This window comes from Physella acuta, unplaced genomic scaffold (genome assembly GCF_028476545.2).
Source record: "Physella acuta isolate Inbredline_101_S28 unplaced genomic scaffold, ASM2847654v3 ptg000008l, whole genome shotgun sequence".
Classification (NCBI taxonomy): Eukaryota; Metazoa; Mollusca; class Gastropoda; family Physidae; genus Physella; species Physella acuta.
This window is the reverse complement of record NW_026731528.1, coordinates 456371-473283: the sequence shown is the minus strand read 5'-3', so window position 1 is coordinate 473283 and position 16913 is coordinate 456371. Positions and strand designations below refer to the sequence as shown.

General features: G+C 39.2%; 3 protein-coding genes across 3 annotated transcripts in view; all 3 read right to left on the bottom strand.

Moving 5' to 3' along the window:
* Positions 1 to 201: 201 nt before the first annotated feature.
* On the bottom strand, positions 202 to 1218 carry LOC131950077 (uncharacterized). The gene is made up of 2 exons (XM_059312152.1): positions 1016 to 1218; positions 202 to 343 (listed from the first exon to the last, which is right to left on the bottom strand). Exons 1-2 carry the CDS (start codon positions 1216 to 1218, stop codon positions 202 to 204), a joined length of 345 nt encoding a protein of 114 aa, XP_059168135.1.
* A 7414-nt stretch (positions 1219 to 8632) lies between these two features.
* On the bottom strand, positions 8633 to 11152 carry LOC131950004 (leukocyte elastase inhibitor-like). The gene is made up of 5 exons (XM_059312038.1): positions 10726 to 11152; positions 10216 to 10377; positions 9723 to 9937; positions 9431 to 9529; positions 8633 to 8953 (listed from the first exon to the last, which is right to left on the bottom strand). Exons 1-5 carry the CDS (start codon positions 11150 to 11152, stop codon positions 8633 to 8635), a joined length of 1224 nt encoding a protein of 407 aa, XP_059168021.1.
* Positions 11153 to 13336: 2184 nt separating this feature from the next.
* LOC131954298 (neuronal acetylcholine receptor subunit alpha-10) overlaps positions 13337 to 16913 on the bottom strand; it is a 57771-nt gene continuing 54194 nt past the window's right edge. Inside the window, exons 8-9 of the mRNA XM_059317919.1 lie at positions 14891 to 15036; positions 13337 to 14385 (exon numbers count right to left, since the gene is read on the bottom strand). Of these exons, the coding sequence (XP_059173902.1) occupies positions 13532 to 14385; positions 14891 to 15036 (1000 nt within the window). The 3' untranslated portion in view covers positions 13337 to 13531. The remainder of the gene's footprint in view (positions 14386 to 14890; positions 15037 to 16913) is intronic.

Genomic DNA, 16913 nt, shown 5'->3' with positions numbered 1-16913 from the left:
ATTACATTCTTGCGTTAAAATATTAACATTAAAACTTTAAGTAGTTAACGTAAAAGCTAGCAGTTGCACACTATGTAAAGGAATAAGCTGGAGCATGATTTTGATATAGGTACTGCATCATTTTTGTTTAAGCCTAAAATTCAAAGGACTGTTTTGAAATCGATCCGATTGGTGATTAAGACAGATCGAATTGGTTGGTGATTAAGACAGATCGAATTGGTTGGTGCTTGTGTTCTGGTCCTTGTGCAAGGCCGACAGGTACAGGTTGACGACCCGCTTGTTGCAGACGTAGGACAGGAAGAGGAAAACGCCCTGCAGGCCGTTCAACAGGATGGAGAGGAACCTGAGGGGGGGGGGGGGTGAGGGAAGAGTTGAAGTTTTCTTTAACTCAAGATTCATATGGTGTTTAGACACCCTTAGTTAACTGAACATTCAGGTGGTGTATAAACATCTTTAGTTATGTCAAGATTTAGATGATAATTTGGACAGCTTTATTTAAATCAACGTTCAGATGGTGTACGAACATCGTTAATTAGTTACCAAATATTTATCAATTTCGCTGTGTTTGCAAATTTTATAACATTTGTTCTTAAAATATTATATTTCCTATTTTTTCACCATTCATTTAAATGTAAAAAAAAATTTAAGGTTGCTCAGAAGATGAAATATTTCAGAACACATTTTTTAAAAGTTGAAGTCAACAAAATGGTCTCTCATAATTAGCAAACTGGGCAAATTTAAGAATGGCGTGGTAGAGTATTAGAGCGAACGATTGTTACTTCAAAAGTCATACGCTCTGTTAATGAATGGAATCACTATGTAGTGTAGTGAAAGTGTTCTGATGGGCACCAAGCGCCGAACAAAACAAAAAGTTATTGTCACTGTAATTACATTAGCTTATATAGCAAACCTACATTTTATAACCACTTAACGCATCAATTATGAAAAAGATACTTTAAAATACATTGTTTAGCTCCATGTTTTGGACAAATCAGACCAATGCCATTTTACTTACCTTAGAGCAGTGACGTCAAAAGCTTCGGCCAGGATAGCAAAGGTCCAAAAGGCCCCAGTCAAGGTGGACAGCTTGGCGTACACGAAGACATTCTTCATGACGTCACGGTGGATGAACACTGACGACTGGAGCTGACGTATGCGGTGGATCTTCGTCACGGTGATGACGAAAAACGTCAGGTCGGTCAGTATGATGGCAGCCATTGGGGCAATTAGTGAGACTTCTGTTAGACAGAAATGTTATTCGTGGAAATTTGTGAGACTTTTGTTGGACAGAAATGTTTTACGGGACATTCAGCGAGATTTCTGTTGGACACAGAAATGTTTTACGGGACATTCAGCGAGACTTGGACTGAAATGTTTTACGGGGAAATCAGCGAGACTTGTGTTGGACAGAAATGTTTTGTAGTTTTATAGTCGATCTGGTCAGCTAGAGTCAGGTTGTTTAGGAAAATGTTGAAGTCAAAGTCGTAAAAGACGTGCGTGCTTGTATACACTGATTAACAATACGCTGATTTACACAGTCTAATGTAAAATCTTTAACACAGTTTAGCAGTATTTCTTTTACACAGTTTGAGTTTTAAATGTTTTACACTATTTAACGGTAAAAAAATTGAAAGTATCCTTTTTGTATTGTAACGACAGTACTTGTTACAACAAAATATCAAATAAAGACCTGGGGCAAAACACAAAATAACAGCCAATAGATACGGACATCAAAGCCCGTCAATGGGGGGGGGGGGGGGTAGTCTGGACATACTATGAGTAGGGAAGAAGATAATTTTAAAACGAAAGCTGTCGACTGGAACTCCCAGGGAAAAAAGGAAAGTGGGCCGGTCAAAGATATCATGGAGAAGATAAACATTTTTAAAAAACAAATCACATTCTTGAATTACACGATACATTTACCTATTAAAAATGTGTTGTCCAAATAGCAACTTTTATCGTTATATCCTGATTTCCTCCCCTCTGTTAACACCAAGTTAGTAATGGCCACAGACAGACACACTGCCGTGGGTGGGAGAACGGACAAGCAGACGTTCCTGGCCAACTGCTTGCCCCGACCCCGGGCGGTGAGGGGGAAGGTCGGCGTCTTGGACGTGAAGACTTGGAACATTTGATAGCTGCAAATCAAAGTCCACGTGAACATCCACAGCCACATGAAGTGGGTGCTCACGCCTAGCGCCCTACAGAGTACACTCGGACCGACCCTGCAAGTAAAGGTTCACCTTGTTAAGAATCATTTTGGAATCGATAAAATAATTCTAAATGGCTTTTCATCGGCTTATATTCAATATAAAAATATGAAAATGAGTGTAAGCGATGGTTCACAAACGGCTTTAATTTTTTAAAATGTAACTTTAATAGTATCGCTTGTCATATTTTTAAAAGTTTTTTAAAATAATTGTGTATGATGACATAGACTTTTGCTGGTTGGTAGCCTTAAACGAATGAGAACAAAAGAAAATGTAACGCAATATTAACTCCAATGTGTTGTGTGAAAGCTAGATATAAAACATAAGGACTAGGATTCTTACCTACGTGGGCTTGCATTCAAAACTTAATAAACTTTTGACTTCCTTACGTGTGAAAGATAGAAATGAAAAGTCAACAAGGTCTAGACTCCTTATGTGTATAATCTAGAAATGAAAACTTAAAACAAAGTGTAGATGTCTTACGTGTGGGAGCTCGCAATTAGAGAACTCTGTGCAAAAACCAAACTCGTCGACAACATTACATTATTCATCCCAGCCGTCGTCCGTATCTCTGGAAAGATGGCGTACGTTGCTATGGTAAACAACAGACATGCCATTGACGCCCCAAAACATGTCAACGTCAGCAGGTACTCGGCAACTTCCGTCAACGTGCGGGGAGGTAACTCTGCAGCTTGTCTTGTGGTCAGTTCCATCCGGGTCTCAAGCAGCTGGACGCAGACGTGCAGAACCTGGTCATGGCTGACCTTCACAAACTTCAACTCCTGGTAGTCTAAGATATTCAACCGTGTCCAGTTGGTGTTTATCTGTACACGAACTTTGGGTGGGATAACATTGAAATTTATCTCTAACTCGTACTCATGTTTCTTAAAACTAACGAAAGGGCAGATTAAAAGATGGGAAATTGTCAGAAAGGGCTCTTGGGTCTCGGACTCCTTAACCAGCAGACGTACGTACTTCTCGATAAAAGGTTTCGGTATGTAAAGCTTGATAAGTGTTGAAGTTTTAACATCAATCTCGTCTGCTAGAGTCAGGTTGTTAAGGAAAATGTTGAAGTCGAAGTCGTAAAAGACGCGAGTGCTTGTATACATATGACTTCCGGTTTTGGTTTGTAACTGTATGTTGAGTAGAGATTCAGATACGATGCTCTCAAAGTGGTCTCTTTCTAAGGTTGCGTTGGGTACCATATCCCCTATGATGTAGAACACGGGTCCTTTTTTATAGTACGGTTGTGACGGGTGTTTGGAGATTATTGTCGTGATGTTGATGGTGAATCTCTCTGTGACACGCTCAAATCTCAAGCGGAGCTGAAAGTGGTTTTAAATTTTAGTCTGAATTGTATTTTATTGTGCTTAAAATTTCATTAAAATTAACGATTTAAACTTATTTTCAGACTCTTATAAAAAATATTTTTTAAATACATAAAGGAAAACACTTCACTTTTTTGGTAGATCCAAATGTGGTTTTGAAACCACATATAATATGTTAAGGGTGTAGTTGCTAAATTGCAGTTATTTTTGTGCTTCAAGTATAAACGCGCAAACAACAAAATTAAGAGGAACTTACTTCATTGTGCAACGAATTTGTTGCTGAATCTTCCATGAAGATATCCATTGAGCCAGGGGGCACTTCTTCAACTGGAGTTATCCACTCTTGGATTTTGTAATGGAGGAGTTTTATCCCCTTGAAGGCGACGATACATGACCTGTTATCAAGCACCTTCCCCTCACTACATCTCATTGGTAAACATTCACCCTAAATAAAGTGGTAAACATTCACCCTAAATATAGTGGTAAACATCACCCTAAATAAAGTGGTAAACATCACCCTAAATCAGTGGCGTAGGCAGGGGGGAGGGGGTTAGGGGGGGGTCATACCCCCCCCCCCATAGACCCCTCGGTATATATATATATAAAGTATAAGGGGGGGGGTGCAAATCGAAAGTTTGAGGGGGGTGCAAATCGAAAGTTTGAGGGGGGGGGGGGTGCAAATCAAAAGTTTGTCCCCGGGTAAAAATTTGGAACACCCCCCCCCCCTTGAGACGTTCCTGGCTACGCCATTGCCATAAATAAAGTGGTAAACTTTTTCCAAACACTCATTCTATTTTTTTTAATTAGACTAATTTTCATCGTATTTATTACCCTGCTATCGTCCAAGTCGCCAAATATCGCTCAAGCAGTTCCGTTTTGAAAAAAAAAGATTGTCAAACATTTGAATCTCCCCCCACCCCCACCCACCAGATCTGCTGTAAGACGAACTCACCTGAGCACCTGACCACTCAGTCACGTTACACTCCGTACAGCTGTCCTCGGGCAGACGAGACGTATCTTCTGCAAAATTTGTTCGCCCAAAGTTGATCAGAAGGGAAAATGGCGGGAAGTCACCTCCGTAGATGTTTCTGGGGTCTAATTTACAGGCAAGCGTAGTGATTCTGAGAAGAAATTAAACAAATGAACGAAGGAACGAACGAATAAACGAACGAACGAACGAAAGAACGAACCAACGAACCAACGAACGAACCACGAAGGAACGAACTAATGAACGAATGAATGAACGAACGAACGAACGAACGAATGAACGAACTAACGAACGAAAAAACGAACCAACAAACAAACCAACGACGGAACGAACTAATGAACGAATGAACGAACGAAGGAACGAACGAACGAACAAATGAACGAACGAACGAACGAAGGAACGAAAGAACGAACGAACAAACTAACGAACGAACGAACGAATGAACGAATGAACTAATGAACGAATGAATGAATGTGTTCGAACTTTTAAAAACTCAGGTTTTATAATCCATCATTGTTAACTCTCAAGCAGCCGAACGGAAACCCTTCTTACGTTCTGTCGTCCTTGTGACAATACAGTAGTTGGGCATCAGTGCCGAAGTCTTGCATCAAACGACAAGACGGTATCTCCACGGTCATTTTTAACAGCTCCACCAAACTTTTCGCTTTGAAGGCGTCTTTCAAATTAAAACACTGGAAGCTTATATCTGCCGACTGCAGCATCTAAAGAAAAACAAAATTTTTTAGTGGTTATAGGTAGTAGGCCGGAGTACTTAATTTTACTGCAAAATCTTTCTCATCAGTTTTATTGTTTGGGGCAAATGACAATGACATTTCTTAAATCGGTAATATATTATTTTTAAAAGTAAAAAATCATGTGGCAGGATAAATGATCTCAGACAAAATATCTCTCAGATAAAATATCCCAGACAAAATATCTCACGCACAAAAGATCTCAAAGACAAAATATCTCAAGGCAAAATAAATCTATAAAATAAAATAAAGTGTATATACTCATAAACGTGTATGTACATTTTGCGCACTATATATATATATATATATATATATATATATATATATATATATATATATATATATATATATATATATATATATATATAATTTTTTAATATTTTATTTTCATAAAATAGTGCCATCTAATTAACAACTTACGACATTAACGATCCCGTGGCACTCAGCACAGAAAATATTCTTAAAGGCCAGCTGAGTTCTGTGATCGTACACACGTGTGACTAGGTCAAAGGTCACGTTATCTGCGTCAACCCCATCCTCACATAACCTCCTGCTCTCACCATCGGTCAAGTGATCCACGGCGCACGAGCGGATGTACAGGAACATTTCACGTGTATCCTGCTCACACCCCAGCAGGGGGGAGTATGTCTCAAACGGCGTGACTTGCAGTGAGTAGTTGAAGCGCATTAAGTTTGAGTAGAATCCTGATTTGGATATTTCCAGCAAGTGGCGCGCACCTAGCGGTATGGCGTAGTAGCCACCAACACGAGTGGGGGTGGGATCGGGCTGGGCGGTGTTTGTATCAGGAGAGACTGGGTCCAAATAGTCGTCATCAAAATCTAGATCAGAGGTGTAGAACTCGGGGTCGCCAGTGATAGGTGCAGTAGAGTTGGGCTGGACAAAACCGGGACAGCACACGCCGTAGGTCAGGCATGACCGGCTGCAGTAGCAGAAGGCGCAGTATTTCATCAGACACTGGAACAGGAAGCTGTCGCTGGTGTAGACTAGTTCGTCACCCTCGCATCGAATGGGGCAGAGACTTTGGTTAAAGCCTTCAGGATACCACGTGTCTAGATGGTTTTCAGGACTGGTGTTGTTGTTGATTAATTCTGGCGACTGTTGATTGTTAAGGTGTGCGTCGTGATTACTGAATCCTGACCCTTTTTGTTTTTTAAGGTATGTGTTGCTATCACTTAATATTGACTGATTTTGGTGTTTATGATCGGTGCTCCTTGTGTTGGTTTTCTGTGTTGTGTCCGTATTTAGACTATCTCTGAACTGGTCATAGTGGGTAGTTGTGTCCGAGTCTGTTGATGGTGTGGGCTGCTGGCGCTCTAAGTCTGGCATCAGGTCAGTCATGTTTCCTGACAGTTGACCCCTCATATCCAGGTAAGTTTTATTTGATTGCGTCGTCGTAAAGGTAATCAAAACACACATAACAACTGAGACAAGTTTTAAGTCCATTTTCAGATTTATTACTAGCTTAATATCAAATATAGTAATTCGTATATCTGCAATTTAAACAGCCCAACTGTTTAAAAACAAAACCTTCAAGGGTTTTTATAGCAGAAAAAACAAGACCGTTATTGGTTAGTTGAAGTACTACGTCTCTAGTCTTCTTTATTAAGAAGACGGCAATTAAAGCATCGATTTCTTCTTTACCTTTACAAACTTAAACAAAATGAGGCGTAGTCTTCTCTTAACAATGGTAATTAATTAAATTTTAAACAGCGGCTGACGTTTAATTTTGGTATCGTAGCTAAAATTTCAGATTGAAAGCCATGAAATATTGAATAGGTTTTATTACCATCAGTAGACCTATAAACTTACTTGTAGGTTTAGCTTCGTATTTTGTGCTTGTGAGACCAAAATGTAGTATAGATATCTGAGAGGGGAGTGCGGCGGGGGGGGGGGGGGGGTGTTCTAATAAAATATATAAGATATTTTAATTTTCCTTATGTCAACCTTCGGAAATTATTTAAATAATGTGAAATATACGAAACACCGTTTTATTTTAAAAATAAAAATGACCTGCTATTTGAAAATTTTCAGAAAATTGTCTTAAATACAAATAGAAAATTGACACCATATTCTACGTGTGTGGAAAAAACATTTTAGAAATAAAAATAAAACACTACATTTTTTCAGATTTCGTCACATTTGTTTTCCTTGAAAGTTTAGTATTGGTATCACTCGTACGAAAATAACCTTCTTAAAATAGTCACAAAACAGTCAAAACAATCTTTAGATTGTAAGTTTATTATCGCTAGGGCTCATATACGAACAAAAAAAACTGTTCTCTAGCTTTAACCCTAGCAGTAGCGTAGCGAGGGGGAGGGGTGCGGGGGGACATATGTCCCCGGGCGCCGACCTTAGGGGGCGCCAAAATGGGTTGGAAAAATAAATTGAAAGGTTGAGGGGGGTGCAAATTGAAAGTTTGAGGGGGGGGGGGGGTGCAAATCGAAATATTGAGGGGGGGGGGGTGCAAATCGAGAAGTTTGAAGGGTCGCTACGCCTCTGAACCCTAGCGGTAACCATAACGACAGGGGTTATTACCACTCTTTCAACTAACCCACCACATTTTTAAATTTTCAAATTTACTAATTTAAAAAAAAAAATTAATTTTTTTAATTATTTTTTTACATTTTAAAATTTTTATTTTCAATTTTTCAATTTGAAAATTTTAAATTTTAAATTTTAATTTTTTTGTTTATAATGTTTTCAAACATTTTTGGTTGAATATAATAGTCCATCTCGAGTGACGTGTAATTAATATGGGGACACATCCTCAAGGGATAAGCGGTATTAGAGTAAACAAAGGGAAAGGTAATGGCAGGGAGAGGGGGGAGGGGGGGGGGTGATGACTATGGATATAAATTATATGGGGAGAATGTTCTAGATCCAACCTTAACACCAGTTAACTACTTTACAGAAACTTTGAAAAAAAAACCCTGAAAAAACTTGAATGTAATTATACGACTGAAAAGATCGATAATTTTTATGCAGATCATCGAATCATCTGAAATACTGCTGAAAGTAAAAATATCACTATACCTAAGTATCGCTACATCTCAAAATGTTAAACTTGTATGTATCGATGGAGCTATAAATATCGATATATTTGTAAAATAAAAGTGGTTGGGATTGAAATTGTAGTACCGAATTTTTTTGTACCGAATTTTTAGTATCGAAATTTTAGTACCGAAGTTTTTAGCAACGAATTTTTAATACATATTTTGTAAACAGACAAGTACCCCGATAACGCAACCTTGGAGTTACGTAGAGCATGAAACCAAGTTTCTCTCTACAACTGTCGCACGTTGACTCTAGCCTAACATAGTTTACCTCACTATTCTATCGAGATGGGTCTGTAACGCACCCCATAAATAAAATATTCCCTCCGGCTCCGCCCTCACGGATAAGGAACATGAAAGGGTGATCCACATTCACCACACACGGGAGCCGGAGACACACGGCTACCACCACAGCTGCGGATGTGGCAGCCGCAGCTTCCGTCCCTTCCTCGGTGACCTTGACATACGCTCTGTGGACAGCCGCCTGCAGAGACAGGCCTGGGGTGGAGGAGATGCCAGTGAAGTTGGCGCGAGAACCATCGAACGCCTGCGCCATGCCCAGCGTACACAGCGGTTCTTTTAGTTCCACGCTGCTGGTGACCTAGACATACAAATAGAAAAGTAAATTACATTCTAATTCTTATGAAAATTGTTTGTCTGTAATATAGATGTATAATGGTACAGAATCAGTATCAAGAAGTTGAAACATTAAGACCCGTGTATGTACGGCACTTCCCCACAGTGGGGTAATGGCATATGGCGATAAAATAGCTTGCTTAGCTACAAGCTGCATTAGTTTGTTTGGTTTTTTTTTTTTCTTTGATCTACCGGGGTATTTGATTTCCCCGGTAATTAACTTAACACGTGGCTAACACTATACGCCACCTGGGGATGCTTTCGATAAAACATCGGCAACTCTACAATATATATATATATATATATATATATATATATATATATATATATATATATATATATATATATATATATATATATATATATATATATGCATATTTTAAAGAAACAGCCCAACTGTCGCCTGTTTTATGAAATGCTAACGTAAGAGACCAACGCTTACTTCAAATTTTGGAAGAGACAGCTGGACTTCACGTTTGGAACTCGACAGTGTAGCAAGCAGAGAGTTAAGTTTCTCATTAGTCAAGGTATGGACAAGGTTCTGTAAAATAAAGCAGCATCAGATGCAAATATTTTATCACACAGCTGATATAGCCCGCCTGGTTAGCTCCTCCCACATAAATAATACTAGTAAACCCATCAAGCTAAAGCTAGTACCACCCTCCTGGTCATAAAGCTATGACTATGTAACACATGTGTTTAAGTAATACACATGTGGTGTGTTAGATGTGTACCTGTAGGCCGAAGTCTTCACTAGGGAGAATAACAACCATAGACAGTTTTCTCCCCTTGTATGGTATTTCCACAGCCGTACACCCGAGTTCACTGCTGACGGTGGTTGAGTATTCGTGTTTGATGGACATCATGTGCACGTCTTTAGTCAGGCCAGGCTTCACTTTAAAGGGCGATAACTTGGTTTTAGCTTCATCGAACTTTCTCTCCCATAAACCTAAAAAGAATATTTTTTTGAATTTATAGTTCTCTTGCAATTAATGTTTTTAGAAAAAAAAATTGAAATTATTCTTTTTTTAACCAAATAAGTTTTAATATTTAATAAAGAGTTTAATATTTCGATTAAAATCTGTTTAACATTTTTATTTGTTATTTTAATTTTATTTAAGCAAAATGTAAAGCCGATCACGGCTGTTAAATATTTGCAGTTGTCGTTGAAGCCTGCACGGTGTATTCCACCAGCTTAAAACACTGGTCGGTTGAACATTTGTTTACCTTTGAAGTAGATGGCGTTAACTATCAACATCCGGGTAACCTCGTTCACAATTCCAGGGGCCAGAAGGTCATTGACCCTGTTCTGTGTTTGTTCTGAGACCCAGCGGTTCATGTGAAGTCTTTGGTTGTCGGCGTCAGTCTTAAAATCACAACTCACTGGCTCTGTGTGTATTTGGTTAAAGATTTTAAAACTGAAACTAGGATGGATGACATAAAACGTAAAATGAATTTAATTGACACTCTTGGTTTTGAGCTCAGGACAAAAATGTATTGAAGGTTTTTAGGGAGAAAGTGAGAATGAGAAGGTGAAAACGGTGGGGGGGGGGGGGGGGGAGGGTTGTATTCATGGCCCTTAAAGAAAATCAAACTGCATGTTTTGTGATTTTTAGAAGGATTGGAAAATCGATAACAGTACATTGTCGCAAAATTATAAAGCTTTGCTTTTAAACATAATAATATTATCAATTTACATGAAATTGAAAGGTTTAACAAAAGTAAAATAAAATAGACCTGCATTATAATATTTCTTGGTTTTGTTTTTGAACTCGTCTAAAACTGCATAGCTTTTTTCTATGTAGATCCTATTGGCAGTTGACAGCTGGTATTGATCATTTGGTGTCTGTAGCTGTGTGACGTAAGCCTGGAACTGCTCATGGAGTTTCGTCTCGTCATCTGTCTCCCAGCGCAAGGCTTTAGCCATTCCTTGAGCTGTTTCCTCGCGAGCTCCTAAATGGGTCATGGCCAGAGCAACAGAAATGCTAAAAGGTGAAACAAACGTGTTTTGGTTCTGGTTTCCGTCGTAGAGAATCTTGAAGAGGTCCAAAGCAAACTTGTTGTTGGCAGCGGTCACTAGAGGTACGTCGATGGCGTCAGTGGTAGGTGTAACAATTGATGCGTCCAACATCTTTTTGGCAGCTGTCACGGAGCTTGTGTCCATTAGGTCTGCAAATGTCGCCACACAATAACAAAAGACACTGTTATAACCATATATGGCTAATTAAGTTTTTGTTTGTCCATATTACTAAAGCTAAAGAACGGCCTGGCTTAGCGGTAGAGCACTAGACAGCTAACCCGTTAGACTCGAGTTCGAATCCGGGTTGAAGTCAGTTACTACATTATTATTGAAGACACTATTATAAACTAACATGGCTAATTAAGTTTTTTTTTGTCCTATTGCTAAAACTATGGCCTAGCGGCAGAGCGCTAGAAAGCTAACCCGAAAGTCTCAAGTTCGTATCCGGGTTCAAGTCAGTGAATCATTCCTGAGTACACCCAGCTCTGATGGGTACCCAACCACACGTTCGGGAAAGTAAAGGCGGCTGTGCATAGTGCTGACCGCACATTCTCTTCATACACCGAGCTTGACTAAAATTACTTACAATAGTTTTGAATTCTCAAGTAGATAAGCGATGTTATACCAATCATCTACTGCCTGTTTAAACTCAGTCACACATGTTTATAAAATACAAATTGGAAAAAAAAAGTTGTGAACACATTTTCACAAAATTAGTTTTTAGCGCTGTGTGCCACAACAGTACTGTTTGGTGCTTGTATATTATAAGACTACTTTATTTATTTCTGTTAGTGAAATTCTTAACTCGAATATTAAACGTGCGCAATTACCTATAGATTTAAAAATGTTGATTAAAGCTAAATTGCAAAACAGAAAATGGTTATTTTTTAAGAAAAACCACCCTCCTTTCTCTCACTCTATGTCATTAAAAGGAATCTACCAGAAACTGAGGTCGTATTTTGTTTTTTTGCCTACTGTTTGTACCTTTATTGAATAAAATGAATAAATAAATTTATTCCCTCGGGTTTTAAAATAATAAAATAAATCTTATATAAGAGTTCGTAGAGCAATACTTCAATATAATACGTTTTCTGTTTTGCAGCTATATAAAATATGACAATTTTACATTTTTCTAAATTTTTTGAATTTTAAAATATTTTTTTTTGTTTAATGAGTTTTTTTTTAAAGAATTCATCATAATCCTTAATGTATGAACAGAATTAAAAATATGAAGGAACTGATTAAAAATCAATTTTATATCCACATATACATTTTATTTTTGTAAACATTTTAACAACTAAACAAAGTTAACAATTTTAATCAATAATAATTGCATGAAAATATTCATAGTCAACGTAATCATGCACCATCAATTGATGTACCATTAAACGATGTATGAGCAAATGATGTATCCGCTAATAATGTATCATCAAATGATGTATCAACAAATGATATATCAGCAAATGTTGTATCACCAGTTGATTTATCAGCAAATGATGTATCTTCAAAAGATGTATCTTTAAATGATGTATCAGCAAATGATGAAACAGCAAATGATGTATCAGCAAATGATGTATCAGCAAATGATGTATCAACAAATGATGTAACAGAAAATGATGTAACAGCAAATGATGTATCAGCGAATGATGTATCATCAAATGATGTATCAACAAATGATGTAACAGCAAATGTTGTATCAGCTAATGATGTATCAGCAAATGATGTATCAGCAAATGATGTATCAGCAAATGATGTATCAAACGATTTTACGTGGGTTCATATAGTACAAGAACACAGAGTCCAGGAAATAACACTACGTCTATTTTGTCCATTGATGGCGGCTGAACTTGATATGAGGTCTTGAAGACATGGGCTAGTTTATATTGAGGGGATCGTTTACTATGAGTCTTAGTATCGTTGGATGCTAGTGTCAAATTGACTTCACTGTCTCAGTCAGTGTCATATTTTTAACTGAGCTAGTCTAATGTTTAGAATAGACACATTGAAATATAATAATGTCATATAGTTTTTGGTGGAATTTCATGCAAAAAAAAACATGGCAAGTCACAAGACCATCTTCTCTTAATATCTGGTTAGGTCTGACTTTGATATAGAGATACTGTCTAGTTTTATTTTAAACATTGTTTCCTTTTCCAGAAGAAAAACATTTAAAGACACCACCGCTATATTTTTTTACTATTTAGCTTGGTATTAGTGTTGAACGGAAATATTGGCCACTGTGTTGGCACTTGCTTTGTTTTAGTTAGAATCTAGAAATTGGAAGATGGCATTATAATAGTATATTGACATCTTGCTTTGTCTCATAATTAACATTAGGTATGTCAATGCCGAATTGACATTTGATATGTTTTAGTCACAGTATTTATTTTGGAGAAAGCAAATATCAATTCATATTGACATTTGGTTAGGTGTCATTCGAGTTTTGATATTGGAAGATGTCAATATCGGATCATTTTGAAATTTGGTTAGGCCTCAGAATATTGGCAGCGGAAAATGCCAGCGTCATATTTTCTCGACGGCGGGCCTCATCTCGAGAATGGAGACGGTAGAGACGAGGGTGATGAAGAAGAAGACGTAGAAGAGCAGACGATCGAGCACGAAGGCGATGTCGTGCCACTCCTGGAACACCTGCTCGTCCAGAATCTCGTCCTCGTGTTTCGTCTTGATCAGCCCGATCAGGTAACGGACGACTACGTTGTACGTCTGCGTGACTTTTGAATTCTCCGGTTGTCTCCCATCGTCGGATTCGACTTCATCCTGACATTCCTGTTCGGGATAATAGACTCGCCCGCGCGCGACTCGCGGGCTGCTGGGTAAACTGCTGTCCGAGTGGTGCGGCGAGTGGCGGGGATGTTGGTGGTAGATGTGTTTCTCCCGCGTGATGTTGTTGCTCTGTTGGTGCAGCGGCGAGTACGCGCGCTGCGGTTGTTGCGTGTGGTTGTTGTGACGCGGGGTGTACACTTGCTTGAAGGTGCTGTTCTGCGTCGCTTTGGCCCGGCCCGACGCCACGGGCGTGACGTCATCGGGGGTGCAGTTCTCCTTGGTCGCGTCCATTTTGAAGTACTCACAACTCTCCTCGCTGCTCGCGATCCTGCTGCCACCCCCAAACTTGGACTCTCTCTTCGTGCCCGACCCCCGCGCGCTCTTCTTCTCCGAGTTGGTGATGACCTCCCCTGACCCGCTGACGTCACGAGGGCGTCGCAAACACAGAACGGGGGTGATGATGTTGAAGCAGAGTTTTCTCAGCCAGGGAGGGGGGCGTGTGGGTCTGCCTCTCTGGTGGTGGATGCTGAGTATTAGGACAGACGACAAGACCGACAGACAGCTAGTTGCCAGTACCGCCATCAGATATATACCTGGGATGTGAAATCAGGGTCAGTAATGATTGGGATATCAACAGATAATAATTTGTCACACTGTCTACGCCCTACTCCCACTATCCCCAAAACACAATCAGCTCTGTGGGTACATAAAGATCATGCATTTTAGACATGAATTTAGAATTTCCGAACATGATTGATTCGTTGGGTTTTTAAATTTCTCATCATGATTTATGTGTTAGAAGAGTTTTTTTCGTCGAGATACAGCCATCGACTCATGATAACATATCATATCCACCCCCCCCCTTTTCCCCTCACACACCCACCCCACCCCAACACTTGCAAAGGTTCACGAAAACAAATATCACACAAAAAGGGTTACACAAAGGTCAGAAAGGTCACACGAGAGAGGTTTTAAAAAGTTGAACCTACTAATGACCGAGATGGACTCACACAAAAGAGGTTTTAAAAAGTTGAACCTACTAATGACTGAGATACTCACACAAAGGTCATTAAAGAGGTTTTAAAAAGTTGAACCTACTAATGACCGAGATGGACTCTGAAGTCTGCGGCATCTTGTCTGCCACCATCAGCATGAAGACTGTGATGGTCAGGAGGACGCTCAGCCCCAGGGTAATCTTCTCCCCACTCTCTGATGGCAGTAGGAATCCTCCCAGACACAGAAAGCTGAGGACACACATGTATAGGTGACACATTGGTTAAATAGTCGCGACACATTGGTTAAATAGTCGCGACACACTGAGCTGTGGACACACATGTATAAGTGACACATTGGTTATGTTGTCGCGACACATTGAAATGAGGACACACATGTTTAGGTGACACATTGGTTAAGTTGTCGCGACACATTGAGCTGAGGACACACATGTATAGGTGACACATTGGTTAAGTAGTCGCGACACATTGGTTAAATAGTCGCGACACATTGAACTGAGGACACACAAGTATAGGTGACACATTGGTTAAGTTTGCGCGACACATTGGTTAATTTGTCGCGACACATTGAGCTGCGGACACACATGTATAGGTGACACATTGGTTAAGTAGTCGCGACACATTGGTTAGGTAGTCGCGACACATTGAGCTGTGGACACACATGTAGTCAGTGACACATTGGTTAAATAGTCGCGACACATTAGTTAAATAGTCGCGACACATTAGTTAAATAGTGGCGACACATTAGTTAAATAGTCGCGACACATTAGTTAAATGGTCGCGACACATTAGTTAAATGGTCGCGACACATTAGTTAAATGGTCGCGACACATTAGTTAAATGGTCGCGACACATTAGTTAAATGGTCGCGACACATTGGTTAAATAGTCGCGACACCAGTCAGTGACACATTGAGATGTGGAGACGGCGGTAGATCTAAAGACACACATGGTAAAGGACACAGTTGTTAAATAGACACATTAAGCTTTGGACAAGGAGGTTAACCAATTAACCTAATTTAAAATTAGCCTTACAAACATTTTAATTGGGAACGGTTTTTTGGAGAACAAAAAGTTAATAATGCGATTATTAACTAGAGCTATGATAATTAGGAGTGGATTCCGAAATCAGCCATTTTTTAAAACCCGAAAACTGTATCTTATATTTGAATTTTTAGACAAACATTTCAATGTTACATTGATTGTTTTCACATTGTTATTTTATAAACAGAAGCCACACGTTTTTAATCGATGTTCGCTACTTTGTCGTATAATCCTTCCAACCCCGAATTCTTCAATACCATAACAATCGCCATATTTAAGAAAAAGGGTGAGGTTCAAAAATTAACAAAATTTAGTTTTTTTATAAGCTACGATTTTTTACAGAATCCTCCTGGTATTTAACACAATACAAATAGTTTTCTTACCAAAAAAAAAATCACTTTTCGTACTAAACAACAAATCATGTCTATCACCCCATATCACATCACACAAATAGCTCGATCTGTTCTTGTCACAAACACCCCCCCACCCCTATACCGGGACCTATTCTAACATTATATAACAAGCTTGACAAATATCGTTGTGATTATTGCTACATTCAAATAACAACTGCCTCTAATGTGTGTGTGTTGATGTGTGTGTGTTGGGGGGTTTGAGTGTGTGTAGATGTGTGTGATAGGGGTTTTAGGTGTTTGCGGGCCAATTTGATTGAGCGCATCGCACACTTTAACCGTTCGTCTGTCTGATTAGATACCCTTCCCCTACAACATCCCCTTCCCCCTTATACACCAACCCCACCCCCCCCCCCCTCTTGCTGTCCATCACAATTGACCAGATCTAGAATTAAAATTTATGTTCCTCCGTTCTTCGCCGGTAAATTATTCCTCACTACTTTGATAATGGAGCAGCCCTAAACAAAAGATGAACGCCCTGTCGTTACTCATGCAGCAAACAACATCTAGAGACGTGAGTTTAAACTTGCTGCACTCATACGATGTGTTGGTCATGAACTCTGACGTTGTTGGATCTATTTTTAGATTATTCATCATTCCCGCTAAGTCGTTCTACTTGAAGTAAGTTGGAAAGATGGGAGGTGGTGACAAAATA